Source organism: Notamacropus eugenii, chromosome 1, assembly GCF_028372415.1.
Source record: "Notamacropus eugenii isolate mMacEug1 chromosome 1, mMacEug1.pri_v2, whole genome shotgun sequence".
NCBI classification, from domain to species: domain Eukaryota; kingdom Metazoa; phylum Chordata; class Mammalia; order Diprotodontia; family Macropodidae; genus Notamacropus; species Notamacropus eugenii.
This window is the reverse complement of record NC_092872.1, coordinates 546,068,612-546,087,885: the sequence shown is the minus strand read 5'-3', so window position 1 is coordinate 546,087,885 and position 19,274 is coordinate 546,068,612. Positions and strand designations below refer to the sequence as shown.

The 19,274-nt window shown below is 36.3% G+C and overlaps 1 protein-coding gene across 1 annotated transcript; it reads left to right on the top strand.

Moving 5' to 3' along the window:
• The first annotated feature begins 16,049 nt into the window (after nucleotides 1-16,049).
• Nucleotides 16,050-16,994, top strand: LOC140527433 (olfactory receptor 2AG1-like). Its single transcript, XM_072644355.1, has one exon. The coding sequence runs from the start codon at nucleotides 16,050-16,052 to the stop codon at nucleotides 16,992-16,994; it is 945 nt and encodes a 314-aa protein (XP_072500456.1).
• The last annotated feature ends 2,280 nt before the right edge of the window (nucleotides 16,995-19,274 follow it).

The window sequence follows — 19,274 nt, the reverse complement described above, 5'->3', positions numbered from 1 at the left end:
TACCAGTCAGAAGTAGTTCAAACTGATAAAAATCCCAAATCAGTCAAAATCAGTTCAAATCAGTTTAAACCAATGTGAACTGGCCCAAACCTGTTCAATTCAGTTTAAGATAGTTCATAGTAGTCAAAACCAATTTATACCAACTCAAAGCAATTTAACAGTGATGAGGCTGGTTCTATTTTTCAGTGAATCAGAGCTTCTTCAACTTTCATTCCAAAGTGATTTCTGAGCTTAAGGTATACTTTACTATGTGAGGATGCAGACCTGGAGTCAGAAAGACAAGTTCAAATTCTGTCTCAGATCCTGTGATTTTAGCCAAGTCATGTAATTTTAGCCAAGTCATGTAATATCGATTTTCCTCAGTTTTTTCAACTATACAATGGGGATAATAATAGTACTTAACTTCAAACAAGATAATATTTTTAATGCACTTAGCACATACCAGGCAATATACTAGCTATTATTGTTGTTAATTATTATTATTTATTATGAATCCTGTATATTGTTTCATATGTTTAAAGTAAAACACCTAAGTTCCCCCAAAATAGAAGGAGGGATGAAGACAATATTCTTATCAAACAATATCTTGAGATTGCTTCTAGTAATATGATCTATGATTTTACTATTCTTTCAATGAATCTTGAGAAGGTTGAATATCAAGTCTATATGTCATTATTCATAAATTCTTCACCCTCTATCCTTTTTAATGATCTTTTCCCATCAACCATACTTTAAAATCTGTAGAAAAAGTTCATTATATAGTCAGAGAAGCCTAAGATTTGGAATCTGCCAATTTGGGTTGGATTCTTGGCCTTGTCTTTTATATATTTTTTTATTTTTATTTTTTGATGAACAACTCTTTGGTTAATTTATTTATTTTAGTCTTCAACATCCATTTTCACAAGATTTTGAGAGCCAAATTTCTCCCCATCTTCCATTCCCCCCTACCCCAAGATGTCATGCATTCTGATTACCTCTTCCCTCAATCTGCCCTCCCCTCTATCACCCTCCTACCTCCCTGTCTTTCACTTTCTTGTATAGCAAAGTTGATTTCTATGCCCCATTTCCTGTACACCTTATTTCCCAATTGCATGCAAAAACAACTTTTAACATTTTTTAAAACTTTGAGTTTCAAATTCTCACCCTTCTTCCCTCTCCACCTACCCTCATTGAGTAGACAAGCAAGCCATTATAAATTATACATGTGCAGTTACACAAAATTCTTCCATGAGAGTCATGTTTTGAAAGACTAACTATATTACCCTCCATCCTATTCCACCTCTTCATTTATTCTGTTCTCTCCTTTGACCATATCTCTTTTCATAAGTGTTTGCTTCTGACTTCTCCCTCACCCAATCTGCCCTTTTATCTATCATCCCCAACTCTTATCTCCTTCCCCCCACATTCTTATAGGGTAAGATAACCAAGTAAATGTGTATGATATTCCCTACTTAAGTTAAATCTAATGAGAGTAAGGTTCACTCCTTTCCACTCACCTCCCCCCACCCTTTCCTCTCCATTGTAATAGCATTTTCTTGCATCTTATGTGAGATAATCTACCCCATTCTATTTCTTCCTTTCTCCTTTCAACATATTCCCCCCTTTCCCCTTAATTTTAATTGTAGTTATCATTCCTCCATATTCAACTCACCCTGTGCCCATACATTCCCTCCAACTATTCTCATACTGTGAAAGGTCTCACGAGTTACAAATATTGTCTTTCCATACAGAAATGTACATAATTCAACTTTAATAAGTCCCTTATGATTTCTCTGTCCTGTTTGCCTTTTCATACTTCTCTTGATTCTTGTATTTGAAAGTCAAATTTTCTATTCAGCTCTGGTCATTTTGTCAAGAATGCTTGAAAGGCCTCTATTTCATTGCAGTTCCATTCCCCAACCACCTACCCACCTGTGAAGGATCATACTCAGTTTTGTTGGGTATGTGATTCTTGGTTTTAATTGTACATCCTTTGTCCTCTGGAATATTGTATTCCAAGCCCTCTGATATCATAATGTAGAAGCAGCCAAATCTTTTGTTATCTTGATTGTGTTTCCATAATACTTGAATTGTTTCTTTCAGGTTGCTTGCAATACTTTCTCCTTGATCTGGAAGCTGTGGAATTTGGCTACAATATTCCTAGGAGCTTTTCTTTTGGGATCTCTTTCAGGAAGTAATTGGTGGATTCTTTGTGTTTCTATTTTACCTTCTGATTTTAGAATGTCAGGGCAATTTTCCTTAATAATTTTTTGAAAGATGATGTCCAGGCATTTTTTTATCATGGCTTTCAGGAAGTCCAATAATTTTTAAATTATCTCTGCTGCATCTATTTTCCAGGTCAGTGGTTTTTCCACTGAGATATTTCATGTTGTTTTCTAATTTTCCTTTTTTTCTGTTTTATAATTTCTTGATTTCTTATAGAGTCATTAGCTTCCATTTGCTCTATTCTAATTTTTAAGGAATTGGTTTTTTTTTCCATGAGCTTTTGGACCTCCTTTTCCATTTGACCAGCTTTGCTTTTTAAGACATTCTTCTCCTCACTGACTTTTTGAACCTCTTTTGCCATTTGGGTTAGTCTATTTTTAGGGTGTTATTTTCCTTAGTATTGTTTGGTGAGGTCTCCTTTAGCTCGCTGTTGACTCATTGGACATGATTTTCTTGCATCACTTTCACTTATCTTCCCAATTTCCCCTCTACTTCTCTTACTTGATTTTCAAAATCCTTTTTGAGCTCTTCCATGGACTGAGACCAATTCATATTTTTCTTGAAGGCTTTTGAATCAGGAGCTTTGATTTTGTTGTCTTCTTCTGGTTGTACATTTTGATCTTCTTTGTTGTCAAAGTAAGATTCTATAGTTTGAGTTTTTTTATGCTGTTTACTCATTTTCCCAGCCAATCACTTTACTTTCTAACTCTTTATTAAGGTAGGTCTCTGCTTCCATTGTGTAGAGTGTCCTGTCCCAAACTTCAGGGATTTTGTGAAGTTGTTTCCAATGATACTTCTTGGAGCCTGTAAATTTTCAGTTCTTCCAAGATTTTATGTTCAAAGGAGAGGTGGTTACTCCATTCCTGGCCTGTTTTCTGGTCTGTGAGTTACCACAAGCATTCTTTTCTTCCTTGGAACTGTGAGGAGCATTCCTTTTTTATTGCAGCTGTGGCTTAAGGAAACCAGTACAAGACCAGAGGCATCTTAGCAAGATGAACCTTAGCAGACCAGCAGGAGATCCTGAATGCCAGGGGTGTGGAACCAGTAAGCTCCAATAACAAGAGCCCAGGCATGCCTTAAGACTGCCAGGGGAATTGGGCCCTGAGCCACCACACTCTATACCATCATAATCATGCTCATACTCAATCATACACCATGCTCATACAATCCACCAGCCACTGAGCCTGCCCACGCTCTAGCACGGACCTAGGGAAGGAGGAGACCTCCACTGGCCAGGCCAATCCTCACCCACACCTCATGGCATCATCTTAAGTGTAACCCCAGGCCACCATAAAGAGAGATGCTATAAATATTTTGTACATGTGAGAACTTTTCTCATTTTTATGATCTCTTTGGAAAAAAAAGTCCTAGAAGTCATATTTTTGGGTCAATGGGTAGGCAAAATTTTTAAATTTTGGCCAGAAAATCCCATGCCAAACTGCACTCCACTCCCAGCATGGTGCAATAGACCCTTCTTGTCAACATTTCAGATTGTTTTAGACTGGAAATTTAATTCAGTTAGGTTGGAAAATTAACTCAGTCTGTCATTTTTGTGACACTCTGCTGCTCTAGAATTTGTTTAGAGTCATTTATTAAAGGTTTTTTGGGGGTTTGGGGAGAGAGCTCTAGCAGGTCTCTGTTTCTAATCCTAAGTAGTGTATTTGAAAGCAAGGTTCTTTTGTTACTCTTTAGCTATCAGTCATTACCCTTGAGTTGCAACATTTTGTACCATTTTTTAATTAACATAAATCTTTTCCTTTACATAAAAATATTTTCTGTCCATTTCATGAACAGATTGCATTGTGCCTTACACTATGAAAGAGTTGCTAAATACCACATGAAACTACCTAATTCAAATCTTTGTTCTCACCCAAAGAAGGAGAGCCTGGAAGACAAAATAAATAAGTATTCACATTTTGTCCTCCATAACTCCTCATTGCTCTAATGTTCATGGTTTAGGACTAAGAAATTTGTGTTTCAAGAACTCCTTTTTAAATTAGGTTTTTCAATTTTTTAATTAATTCTTTAAGGAAACCACTAAGTTCCTAAAAGGACCAGCCCATCTTTCTTAATTTTCCCTAATTTTCAGTGACCCTCTCTCCCTGTCAACACAGATTCAAGGAGGTTTTTAGATATCAGTAGTTCAAAATAAGAAAATTTGGGTCTCTGAACAAGAAAATAAAGTAAGTCAACTTAATTGAAGTTTCCTTTGGCCTTCTAACAAGTCAGTGAGGTTACTGTATTCCTTACACATCTCAAATTATATTTATTTATTTTCTACACACTTGAAATACATATGAATGAATTGACTCCCAATAGCAGAATGGAGGTTCCCTGATACTCTAGGCCCTTAAATCTCAGGTCCCATGCTTCAAAACACCAATGACTTTTGAGTCATTGAATTAGTGAATGAGGAAAGAATTAAGTGGGCAAGTAAGTACTAGTTGGGCCTGCCTATGTTAAATGACTCCTCCTGTCTCTTAATGAGAACAACTGCTGCTTTCTTGTAACAAACAAATGTATTAGCATGTAGTTGGCATGTGCTTGGTGTGATGTTTGCTTTCATGGTGAAGGGTTAATGTGTAATTGGCACACAACTAATGCATAATTAATGTGTCACTTCATCTTCACATGAAATGTTGAGTGGTCATTAAGTTGGTGTATTGTGGTTTTCATGTCAAAGTATTAGTGTATTGGTATGTCACATGTTGATGGCATACAGTTGGAATGTATTCAGTGTGTAGTTGCCATCTTATGGTTTTCATGTTAAAGTGTTAGTGTGTTGATGAAGTGCAATTAGCCTGTTTTGATTGTGGCATAAAAGTGTTAGCTTGTGGTTGGCATGTAGTCAATGTGTTATTAGTGTGTTGTGATTTCAAATATAACAAAAAAGTGTATGTTTCGCATGTTATTGGGAGGGGGTGAGGGAGCGAAGAAAAAGAAATTTATTTGATAATTGTATTATATATTTAAATGGGATAGCAACGTACATAATAGATTTGCAATTTCATGTGCAGTTTATTATTAATTATGCTATGCTATGTAAATGCTTGTTTCATCCTATAAATAAAAAAATTAATAAAAATTATAAAAAAGAAAGATGAAGTGACTTGGGCAAGATCACAAAAGTAGCAAATGCCAGAACTTGGAATTCAGGTCTTTTCAGTGCAACTCAGGTGCTATTTCTAATATACCTACACATCTACCCATGCTCTCCCCCACAAAAAAAAATTGAATACTGAAGCTCAAAGGTTCATAGATTTAGAATTGAAAAGGATAATAGAAGTCTTCAGGTATCTCTCATTTTACAGATGAGGAAACTGAGGTCCAGAAAGTTTAAGTGGCTTATTGAATGTTATACAAGCAGTAGCAGAGATGTAGAGACGAGTACCTCTAGTGTTCAGGTTTGCCAAGAGGTTTTCAGGACTGCTCATCTATGTTTGTTGTCTACCTGGCACTCAACTCTCACCAGTCATCCCAAGAAGCTGTAACATGAACAGCAACCACACCCTGGTAAAGAATCTCAGCAGAGATGCTAAACCAGGTGGAAGGTAACTCTAAAACCCATTGCTGAGTTAGGGGTTGTCTATCCCAAGCATGTGAAGACTTCTCCCATCACAGCAGCCAGAAAGGTAGCTAAAGCAGGTGCTATAGAATGCTTACAGCTTTGTCAGACATCAAATACTCCAAAGTCATCCACTGCAAACCAGGCCATCACCAGTCATCCTGATTTTTGTCTTGCAACTGGAGTTTGATGACTCTGCAAAAGAGAGTGAGAATGATGACTGTGCAATTCCGCTTCACTTAAATCCAATTCATGGGCAAGTCCATACATTCTCCCATGATGTTATCAATCCTCTTCCAAAATAAGGAACAAAGTGACAATTAGTAGAGCTGGTTTTTAATCAATGTCTTCCTACTCCAAAATCCAAGACTTTTTCTGCTATATCACATTGCCTTCCTCTGTGGCAATAGAACTGATAGATATAAATTACCTAATCAATGGATCCAATCTTTGTTTTGTTTTGTTTTTTTTTACCTCTAGTACAAGATTCCAATCACTCAAAGAACCAACTGTAGCCATCATAAACATGCAGAAACATAAATGGAAGTATACATAAATGTATCTGTTAGATACAAATGTTCTCATTTCTACAGCAGCATTTAACTTAAAGAAGCTCTAGAGCAAGAAATAGATAAAGAATGGATAAGCCATACATATGTATTTCCAAGAGTGGGATGGGATAGCTAGCTGTTCAGAGTTCTATCTCTATGCAAACCAGCAGGTGGCCTTCTCGCCTCAAACCATTCCTCTTTTCTTCCTTTGCAAAAGGGCTTATAGAAAATTTACAAAAAACAGCATCCTAGTCTTATGTGGTGTCTTAGAATTTATCTCAGTATCTATGCTGTTTCATTAATCTAGTGTCAGTTAATTAATTTGGCTCAAGTTAACTTCATTCTTGTTTTCTTTTATTAATTTAATTTATTTTCAGTGTTCTACAATCACCACCATATAACTTAGTTTTTTTCCCCTCCCTCCCCCATACCTTCCCCTTCCCTCCCTGAGGCAGCATACAATTTTATATAGGTTCTATACATACATTCTTATTAAATACATTTCCACCATAGTCGTGCTGTATATTAGAATTAAAATGAATGGGAGAAATTATATGACAAACCAAAACATAGTACAAAAGAAAATGATCTGCTACATTCTGTGATTGAATTCCATAGTTCTTTCTCTGGATGGGGAAAGCATTTTCTCTTAAAAAACCATTAGCAATTTTTTAAGTCCTTACATTGCAATGAAGTTCCAAGTCTACCAGAAATAACTCTCACACACTGGGGTCATTACTGTGCACAAAGTTCTCCTGATTCTGTTCTTTTCCCTCGGCATCAGATCATATAAGTCTTTCCAGGCCTCTCTGAAGTGTTCCTGCTCATCATTCCTTATAGCAAAATAGTATTCCATTACATTCATATATGATAATTTATTCAACCATTCCCCAATTAATGGGCATCCCCTTGATTGCCAGATTTTGGCCAACACAAAGAATGCTGCTATAAATATTTTTTTTTACATGTGGTACCATTTCCCATTTTTATGATCTCTTGGGGATACAGTCCTAGAAGCGATATTTCTGAGTCAAAGGTTATGCATATTTTTGTAGCCCTTTGGGCATAGTTCCAAGTTGCTCTCTAGAATGGTTGGTTCAGCTCACAGCTCCACCAATAGTGAATTAGTGTTCCAACTCTCCTACATCCTCTCCAATATTTATCATCCTCATGTTCTGTCATGTTTTCCTTCTCATTGGAGGTGAGTTCACCCCTTTCATTTTTGGTATTAATAACTTGGTTTTCTTCTTTTTTTAAATCAAATTGACCAAGGTTTATCAATTTTATTAGTTTTTTTCAAAAACCTAACTATTTTTTTAATTGTTAGTTCAATAGTTTTCTTGATCTCAATTTTATTGATCTCTCCTTTGGTTTTCAGTATTTCTAATTTGGTATTTACTTGAGGATTTTCAATTTGTTCTTTTTCTAGCTTTTGTCAGCTGCATGCCCAAGTCACTGATCTCCTCCTTCTCTATTTTCTTCATGTAGGGATTCAAAGATATGAAACTTCCCCTAAGAACTACTTTGTTAGGTTGTCTCATTATTGTCATTCTCTTGAATGAAGTTGTTGCTTTTTTCTATGATGTGTTGTTTAACCTATTCCTCCTTTAAGATTAGATTATTTAGTTTCAAATTAATTTTTGGTTTATCTTTCCATGTCCTTTTATTACACTTAATTTTTATTGCATTATGATCTGAGAAAAATGCATTGACTATTTCTGCCTTTCTGCACTGGATTGTGAGGTTTTTATGCCCTAGAACATGGTCAACTTTTGTATATGTGTCATGTACCACTGAGAAAATGGTATATTCCTTTCTATCTTCATTCAATTTTCTCCAGAGATCTGTCATATTTACTTTGTCAAGAGTTTTATTCACCTCCTTAACTTCTTTCTTGTTTATTTTAAGGTTAGATTTATCAAGTTCAGAGAAGGGGAGGTTGAGGTCCCCCACTAGTGTAGTTTTGCTGTCTACTTCTTCCTGCAATTCCCCCAACTTCTAAGAATTTAGATGCTATACCATTTGGAGCATACATGTTTAGTAATGATATTGCTTCATTTTCTACGGTGCCTTTTAGCAGGATATAGTTTCCTTCCTTATCTCTTTTGATTAGATCTATTTCTGCTTTTGCTTTGTCTAAGATTAGGATTGCTACCCCTGATTTTCTTACTTCAACTGAAGCACAATATATTCTGCTCCAACCTTTTACCTTTACCCCATTTCAAATGTGTTTCTGTAAACAACATAATGTTGGATTATGGCTTTTAATCCATTCTGCTACCTGTCTCTTTTATGGGATAGTTCATTCCATTCACATTCTCAATTATGGTTACAATCTGTGTCTTTCTCACTATCTTCTTTTCCACCATTTGTGCTTTTAGTTCTCCCTTCTCCCTTCCCCTCTTCAACAGAGTTTTCACTTTTGACCACCACCTCCCACAGTCTGCCCTTCATTCTTTCAGTCTCCCTCCCTTTTACTCCCATTTACCTTTACTAGTTTTTCCATCTGTTTTCACTTGCCCTTCATTTTCTTCCCCCTTCTCCTCCTACTGCCTAGAGAGCTAGTTATATATATACTTAATTAAATTTATTGTTCCCTCCTTGAACCAAATCAGATGAGAGTACCTCTCAAACAATGCTCATCTCTCTCCCCTCTTTCCTCTACTATAATTTTGTACTTCTTCCTGTAACGTAATTTATCATTTTCTACTTCCTCCTTTTCACATCTCCTGTTACAATCTCTTCACATGCTTGAATCACACTTTTATCATCACATCATTTACTTTATACCTGTTCCCTCTATCTATGTATTTTTCTTTTATGCTTCATAATAGATGTACTATTCTCAAGCTTAACAAGTGTCATCTTCCCTTATAGGGTGGTAAACATTTTGCCCAAATTGAGTAACAAATGTTTCTTTTCCCCTGTTTACTTTTTTATGTCTCTCTTCAGATCTGCATTTGAAGATCAATTTTCTATTGAGTTCTGGGCTTTTTGTCAGGAAGGTCTGGAAATTCGTTATTTGGTTGAATGTCCATCTCCTTGACTGAAATATTATGCTGAACTTTGCTGGGTAATTGATCCTTGGTTGTAGTCCCAGCTCTTTTACCTTATGGAATATCATATTCCAATTCCTTCAATCTTTTAATGTAGAAGCTGCAAGGTCCTGTGTGATCCTGGCTTCAACTCCTTGATATTTGCATGGTTTCCTTCTGGCTGCCTGTAGTATTTTCTCCTTCATTTGATAGTTCTAGAATTTGGCAACAATATTTCTTAGTGTTTTTAGTTAGGGATCCCTTTTGGGAGGTGAACGGTGGGTTCTTTTGATGACAATTTTGCCCTCTGGATCTAGTATTACTGAGCAGTTTTCCCATGATTGCTTGGAAGATTCCAGACTCTTTTTCATAATGGCTTCATGGTAGGTCAATAATTCTTAATTTTTTTCTTCTGGATTAATATTTTCAGGTCAGTTGTTTTTCCAATTAGATATTTTACATTTTCTCCTACCTTTTCCTTCTTTAGATTTTGTTTGACTAATTCTTGATATCTGATAGAGTCATTAGCTTCTACTTGTCCAGTTCTAATTTTCATCAAATTGCTTTCTTCAGTTAACATTTGCATCTCCTTTTCCATCTCTCCAATCATTCCTTTTAAGGAATTATTTTCTCCAGTTAGTTTTTGTACTTCCTTTTCCATTTGTCCAATTTTTCCAGTTAAGCTTTGTGCTTCCTTTTACATTTTTTCAATTTTCCTTTTTAAAAATCTATTCTCTTCCATGAATTCTTTTTTCCATACTTTTAAAATCATTGGGAATTTTTTCTTCTATTTCCTTCTTCAGCTGTTCCAGGAGTGCTCTTCAAGCATGCGAGTAGTTCATAGTACCTTCTGAAGTTTCAGATGGGAGTACAGTCTCAATATTGACCTCTTTGGTATTTGTGTTTTGGTCCTTGTCCCCATAGAAAGATTCTATGGTCCTTTCCTTCCTCCTTTACTTCTTGATCATGATGGTGAGGCTTTGTGTATTGTGGTCCCTGGTTGTTAAAGTTAGAAGCTAGAGAATCTGGTGTTGAGCTGCTGGTGTGAGAAAGCTTAGGGCAGGTGCCTTTTTTTCTTTTTGTTTTATGTTTCCTGGATTAGCCCTAGGGCTAACTTTTTAAGTGCTGGGGAAAGGTGGTCTGTTCACAGGAGGTCTCCTCAGCTGAGCTAGAACAAAGGCAAGCTCAGTACATGTTGATCCTGGCTGCTCTATTGTCTTCCCATTTCCCCTAGAGCACTGAGGCAGGACTTGGTCCTAGTGTGAGTTTCCACCTGCCATGGGGCTCCTCTCCTTCCATTTCACCTCTGCCACAGTAAGAGGAATATTCTTTAGTGATTTTCCTAACCTCAGGTGCTGCAAGAGTGTTTATCCCTTCTGTTGATCCCACTGATTCAGGATTTTTCTGGGGAAATATTTTATGGTTCTTTCAAGGTAAATAAGGGGAGGTGGAGAGAGCATTTACAGATCACTCCACCATTTTGACTCCCAGAGGTTCAAGTAGATGACTTATAGATGTTTAGCCTGTGGGCTGAAAGTCTCAGGAGCAGCTGTGGCTGATATCTGGGGCTCAGCAGCTGTCACTCCCCCAGCTCCTGCTGATCTCCTGCCCTGAACTCCCACTCTGCCATTCTGCCGTAATGCTGCTACCTCTACCTTCATTTTTGTTAAGATAATTTCCTTTTCAGGTTTATGCAAGCCCGCATCTTCTCCCTCACCCCAAAAAGAACTATTTACTAGCATCATAGGTTACAGCCTATTTACACAATAGAACAAAAAATAAGACATGTGATGTTAAAATTCTCGGGGGCTATTCACTAGATGCTCCTAAGAAAGATTGAAATATCTGCTTCCAGACAGCTACAATTACTCTTTTAAAAGTCTGCTCTATACATCTTTTTTTTTTCTTTTTTTTTTTTTTTGCCATTTTCAGAGGAAGGGCGTCAAGTACTCCCTAAGTACTAAGATCATAAGGAAAAAAAGGAACACTCTCACCATGTAGAAGATGTTGATGCTTACCCTGACTCCTCTAAGAACAGTACTCACTTCTTTGCCAATAGCCAGGCAAAACCTTGGACCTTCAAATTATTTCCCAGTGACTCCATTTATATTAATCTCCAGAGCTATAAAAGTTCCACATTTTCCATTTATTTTAGTATCTTCACCATTGGAATAAAGCAAGAGAAAGCAAAGGAAAAAGGAGGAATATCCAGAAAAAAAATTTAAGTTGTTTCAAATATACATTTTATTTCTTGATGTTAGATTTTGAGGTCCCTTCAAAATTATACAAGTTATAGTTGAGCATCATCAGAATGCAAGTATTCATGCACATTCACATCATAGACAACATTAAAAACACCAAAAAAAACTTTACCAAAGTATTATGTGTTTTAAGACAGGGTGTTTTTGTGAGGGGAGAATGAATGAAATTTTAACTCTAACAGTGAAAAAATCTAGTCTGTCAATTTAGATCAGCACCTCTTCCACAGTTTCTAGTGCTGGAGAGGGACCAGAGACACTAAGAAATCGCATGTCTTGCTTAGGGTCATAAAGTCAATTTTTGTTAGGAAGGAGTCAGAACTCAGGTTTTTCTGACTCCAAAACCAGTACTGTACCAACTGTTCTAGGCTTATTCTCTTATTGAATTTTTGCATATTGAGATGAAAATAAATCCATATGCAGAGAGAGAAGTAAAAGGAGAGAGAAGGCAAGGCAGAGATTAGTGATCAGTCTTTAAAGCAAATAAGGCAAGATTAAGATGAAGAAATTGAAAATAATATTTTTCAATAAACACTATTCAATTTCATGACCCATATTTGGAGAAGAGCCTAGAATACAATGTTTAAGAGCCCCAGGACATCAAAGTTGCTCCCTTACTTAGCATGTAAAGAAGTCAGGAGAATCAGGTCAAAAAATGTCCTCTCTGGGACTCATTAAAGCCCCTGACTCAAGAACAGGAGGCACATGATGATGTCATCTCATCTGATCAAAGAGTGCCATCTGAACTGAGCTAAAGAACAGATTCAATCTGAAGAGGAGGCATCTGATAGGACAGCAGAGTTGACACTCCCGGGAATATAGTTCTTGCTGTTTTCATTCTTTCTAGAAGACAATAAAACCTGAATATTGAAAGATCATTCTTCAATACTCTTTTCATTTTTCCTACTGCTGTTCCCACTGTATATCATTTTTCACTCAAACTTCGGCAAATTCTGAGCTCCTCAAACTATAGCCTTCTGTTTGCTTTGCATTGCCAGTCAGGAGGGGTTGATTCAGGGACAATTAGGTAAGATAAGTGACTTCTTGATAAGCGTCTTCTTTCATTTCCTCACTGAGAGAAAGGGAAAGGTAATGGGTGAATGCTATGTTAGCATTGTTCCTATGCTATGACTATACCTGCCAAAATAAAATATCAAAGAAGTCAAACCTTCCCAAAAATGGATGCACTCCTCATCCCCTATTCATCACTCATACAAAAGAAATGTTTTTCTCCACTACATCATTTCAGTCTTTCAGCTAACCATAGAAGTGCCAGTGAAGTTGATGACTGAACTACTTTCTCCTTGAGAGGTAAGTGAGGAACTGTGTGCTCTACCTTGGAGAGTCACACAGAATCTGAATCTGCATTTGATTTAGGGACAGAAAGTGGAGGGGAACAGGATAGAAAGAAAATAACATCTAATTTTCTCTGTTCCAAATTAAGGAAAAAATGGTCCTATCAATAAAAAAGCCCCTGACTAATACCTGTGTACATATCTTTTCTCCTTTACTCACAAATTTTCCCAATGGGGCATAGCCCCATTGATGAGAAGAAAGGGGAGAACAAGTGAAGGGCATGAATTGGTTCAGGGTCACCAAGGGAATTGCATTCAAATTTGATGCTGAAACTCGTATCTCTTTAGAGTGCCTTAGTTTTTTATTTCTACAATGTTTCCTGCTCTAATCAACCCCTTTGGACTGTACTTCACCACAATTCACCAAAACCACTCACACCACATCCTCCCTGATAGCTAAAATGGGATATTTTTATCATTTTTATTTCTGGAAAACAGTTTCTCCAACCTACACAGAACCCTATATCCATAGTCTTCTTCTAGTCCCCAAGACAGTTTCTGGTGTTAACTAACTGTCAAAAGGATGCCTGAGATATTGTCTTCATATATCTTATAATTTACATTAGTTATTTAAGACCTTGTAGATATAATTTCTTCTAAAAGAAGCCTGTTGTCTTTGTGCAGTAAGAAAGTTCAATTTTGCCCACTAAACTGACCATAGATAAAACATGCACAGAAAACAAAATGATGGGAAAAGAAGGCAAAGGAAGAGTTCTTTTCTTTTATCTTAATTTTCTCAAACCATCTCCAAGATGTTACCCCAAATTGCATGATACCCCAGGAGGCCTTAGGATCCTGTCTTTAGTTTCTACTTGAACTTGAGATTGTCACTTGCTCTAGAACTTTTATTTTATTTTTCCTGATTATGTGTAGAAGGCACAAGTGTACAATGATTGGTATTAGTGGTTTTGTTTCTTAGTCAGAGCATAAATGCAAGAGTCTCTGATAACTTCAAAACTCCCTTAAATGGCTGCTGGCATATACTCTAGTGCACTATCTATAATACCATACTCCCATTAAATATTTTCCAGTCTCTGAAATCCATTTTCCCAATTTCCCCCTGCTCTAAACCACCATCACTCTCCCAACCACCATCACTCTCCCATTCCGTAGAGATCAGAGACAACTTCTATGACATTTCTCTTTCCATATATATTGCCTTTTTTTCCTTTCATCTTCTCCAATTTTCCTTGCCATGGTAAGTTGTGCAGGGGCAGGAGAAAGCAAATACTATAAATGTGACTTTCATATATAAGTTCCTTTTCCCCTTAGAACTGAATATATTTTCAAATGAGTTTGTATAGGTATGTGAGGTCTCTCAGAAAAAAATTTACTCCTTAATCCTTAGCATTGTAGACTTAGAGTTTAGTCAAAACTCCTCATTCAAATGAAGAAACTCAGTACTATAGAAGTTAAACCTCTTGTTCTAGGTTAAACAGGTAGTAAGTAATGTTCTCCTTCACATGTTACTTACTAGCTCTTGGCTATTCAAATTAGGATAATAGCAATTCAATTCGCAGCAAAGAAATAGGTTAGAAACCACATATAACAATAGTACTGTAACATGAAGGCAAAGTGAAAGTAGTAAGTAACTTTTCAACACTGGAACAGATACAGATATTAACTGGACAAAAAATAGCTACTATTTATATGGCTTTTTTAATGCTTTCAAAGAACTTTACACATTTTAACTCATTTTGTCCTCACACCCACCTTGTGAGGTATGTGTTATTATTATTCCCATTCTGTAGGTAAGGAAGGAGCTAGTTGGAACAGTGAACAGAGTGCCAGGCCTGGAGTCAAGAAGACCTGAGTTGAAGTCTGGCCTCAGACACTTAATACCTGTGTGACCGTGGGAGGTCATTCAACTCGTTTTTCTTACTTTCCTCATTTCTAAAATGAATTTGGAGAAAAAAATTGAAATCACTCCACTATCTCTGCCAGGAAAACCCCAATAGACATCGTACAAAGTTGGACATGACTGAAAATGGCTGAAAAAGAGCAGTTGAGGAAACTGAGACAGAGAGACATTAAATGGCTTGCCCAAGGCTACATATAAACTAGGAAGTCTGTGAGGAAGAATTTAGATTCAGGTTGTCCTTCCTCCAAGTCCCAGGGCTATATCCACTATGCCACCTAGTAAACCACAAATAGATAGAATGAACTCCATTTTACTCTTTCATTCCCTTATTTCACATTAATTTTCCATACTCTGGATTTCCATTCCCATAATTTGTTCATATTTAGGTTATACTAAATCATTCATTATCATCTTTGTAATTATTTCATAACTCCATTATATCCCAATTTCCATCCTTCTGAGAAAACAAAGAAATTATTTCATCATATCTCCATCATGGTCTCTGGATTTGGGGGAAAGAGAAATAATTCCATTCCTTCAACTCTCAGCATTTATCCCAACCGAAATAAAAGAGATGTGACACAAAAACACAAATCCCTAAGATTATATGACAGAAACAAATAGAATCCTAATTGTTATCTATTTAATTTTCTTCTCTTTATCACTCCTCTTCAAAATTCATTCCAATATTCCTGCCAAATTGACCTATATGTGTGTGTATGTATGTATGTATAAAATTATGTAAACCTACACAATTTAAATAAACCAATTGTCTTCAGGCAGAAAACAATAAAATTTACAAATACAAGTAATAATTTAAAAATCCAATAATACGCAAAATTATTAAGTAAATCTAAAAGAATGATTTCATCACATTACTCCCAATGGTTTCATATATTTTAAGTGAACTTATACTGTAAAATTGTTTTGTTGAGAGGTTTATATGTATGTATATATTTTAAAGTAATTAATCACTCTTTACTTGGCTCAATTTGGTGGCCATCTTAGTCAATTGTTAGATATGAAATATATTTATAGGAAAGTAAGTTGAATAATTATTACCAGGAGACTGATTGACCAATGGGAAGGCTCGTTCCTTATTGACTTCCTCCTTACTGACTTTTATTGGCCTATAAGCTGATACATTTACAGTGTTCTTGGATTTCTTTCATCTATGTACTTATATCTGTTTTGATCCAGGAAAAAAAGAGCAATTACAATGGAACTCTGGAATACTACATTGGAGAACAGTTTCTTCCTCATTGGAATTCTCCAGGACAGTAAGTACCCCGGACTGGTCTGTGCCACAATCACATTCCTCTACCTGGTGGCTGTAATCTGCAATGGTCTCCTTCTCTTGTTGATTGTTATGGACAAGAGGCTCCATGTGCCTATGTACTTCTTGCTCAGTCAGCTCTCACTTACAGATTTGCTATTTACAACTGTTATTTCTCCCAAAACATTTGTGGATTATTTGCATGGACATAGCAAAATCTCTTTTTCAGGCTGTGGATTTCAGATGTTTATGATACTGACAATTGGTGGTTCTGAAGATATCCTATTGGCCTTCATGTCATATGATCACTATGTAGCCATTCTACATCCCCTGAACTATATGGTCTTCATGAGAGCAAAAGTTTGCTGGTCCATGGTGACCACATCCTGGCTATTAGCATCGATAAACGCCCTTGTGCATACCATATACACTATGCACTTCCCTTTCTGTAGAACCAGGAAGATAAGCCACATGCTCTGTGAGATCCTTCCTTTGCTAAAGCTGGCATGTGCTGACACCACAAAGTACCAATTCATGGTATACACAATGGATGTGACGTTCCTCTTCATCCCTCTCTCTGTTATCCTTGCCTCCTATACCCTAGTTTTGAATGCAGTGTTCCACATGCCCTCAACACAGGGGAAACAGAAAGCTCTCCTTACCTGCTCATCCCACCTGACAGTGGTTGGCCTCTATTATGGAGCTGCTACCTTCATGTATGTCTTGCCCAGTGCTTACCACAGCCCTCAAGAGGACAATATCCTCTCTGTTTTCTATACCATTGTTATTCCTGTCCTAAACCCCCTGATCTATAGCCTGAGGAATAAGGATGTACTGGGAGCCCTGAAGAAGTTGCTTGGGAAAGGTTCCTTAGCACCAAAATTGTAGAACCCTAGGCAGATCTTTACTTGATCTTCCAGCTGAGAGCTAGTAGATAGCAAATTCTCCCTAGATTCATTTCCATTTGTCTGTTATGTTCATGTGGCACAATAATCAAATTTTCTTTTTTGGTCTTCAATACCACTCCATTCTACATATGAGGTCATTCAGGATGTGAAAGGCATTTATAGAAGGGGAAACATAAAGGAAATTCTAGAGAGGTATAAATTATTTGACTTCTCTAATTCCTGTTAATCGTACCCAGGTAACAGAACTCACAATTCATAATGTATTCTTGAATTTTTTTAAAGGAATAATAGTCAAAATCAGCAGCATATAGATTGAAGTTTACAGTTGCCTAATTTTGAAAACTAATAGAAAATTTGTCCCTCTTTGGTCTTATGATGCTTCTCTCAATCTGCATGATTTTCAAAAACCAAAACTAACATCTCAGCAACCACCTGTGAGAACAGCATCCCTTTTGTAATTTTTTTCCCACCAGTCCATTTAATCTTTCCTTGAAGATGTGAAAGAAAGATAAATTCATTCTTTCCAGGGGAAATTCACTTTTGGTCAACTATGTTAATAGGTTTTTACTTTTATCAAATAAAGTTGAGAATCACCTATTGTGAAACAGAGAGAAGTGTATTGGACATAAACAGGAAGCTACATGCTAGAAATGGAGAACTATTCAGAAGACATAGTATAAAAGGTGCTATAAGGAGGAATGCATGACTAGAAAAAATATGGGCACTTACGTTGTGACAGCAAGGAATGACCTATAGATATTGTTACATTGATGTATATGCAATGTCAAGAAATTAAGACAACAGATTAACCTCATATCCAAGAATTCCAGAACAGTGCAAAATGAGTTCTATAAACATGGGTAGGCATTGATGACTTACTCTCCTACATCAATGACAACACAGCTCTGTCAAAATATAAAAATACAACTTGATTTAGATAATTGTTTGGGTGACATTCAGTAGTTAGGATTTGAAGGAAATGTTTGATGACTGGAACCGTTATGAGGATTTCAGGGGGGTACTGCTCATATTCAATAAATATAATGTTCTGAATTTCTTAGAGAAGTTGATATTTAGCTGTTGTAAATGCTGTAAAAGTACTTCATATAGCTGTTCACTGAAGATGTGATTCCATAAAAAATATTGAAGAATCCACATCTACTTTTTTATTATTCTTAATTTTGTAATTCCACTATAATGTAGAACCTGTAACAAGTTTTCCTGCTACTTCAAACCTACATTTTACCTCTCCTTCCAAGGTCAGTGAAATATACTTCAAGGACAGTGAAAGGATCATTAATCATTTAACCCTGTCCTGATCTATAAAACGGGAAAAACAAAAACATTTGCATTCCTGGGTTGTTGTGAGGACAAAATAACATATATAAAGCATGCTGCAGACCCAAAAGCACTATATAAAGGTCAACTATGGTAATAACAGGATTGTTATATTTGATATTATTATTGTTATCATTATCTTCTTCAAAGACATATGCCTGGCATAAAACAAATAGAATCAATTAAAACAGCTCAAAGCAGATGATAAAATTTGGGGAAGAGATTGATAACATATAGTACCTCCTTAAAATAACAAACCTGTTCCACTAGCTTTCATTCAAGAGCTTCTCAATGCTCTTCTTTTTCCTCTTTGTTTTTCTTTTTCAGTATTTCCTTCATTCATTCTTTCAAAGTTCTCTGTTTTCCGTAGTAAGGTGAAGATTAGAGAGGCAGTCCTAAAATCTTTTCATTTTGGATTGGGGGAAATACCCTGTATTCCTTATACATGTAGTTTTTTCTCAACTTTCAAAAAATTATAAATTAGTGCAATGAAGAGGCCCCAAGTTCTTTCCTGGGTAGAATTTTTTTTCTTTTGATACCATCTCATTTGGGGGCCTCATCAGGTCACATGGGTTCAAAATAACATCCCTGTGAAGGTGATTCCCATATCTATGTATCCATCCCTATATTCTTTCCTAAATTCCAATCTCCCTTTACCAGCTGCTTTTGAACAGCTTAAATTAGATATCCTATAGTCTTCTTAAAATCAACATGTCCTGAACAGAACTCAATATCTTCTGCAAACAGAACAAAACAAAATACCTTCCTTTCTTTCCAACTGCTAAAGGTACCACCATCCTCCCTTTCATAGAAGTTCCCAACCTCAGTGTCATTCTACACAACACACATACGTACATACACACACACACATCTACAACACACATAGGTACATACACACACACACATATCTCCAAACTTTCAT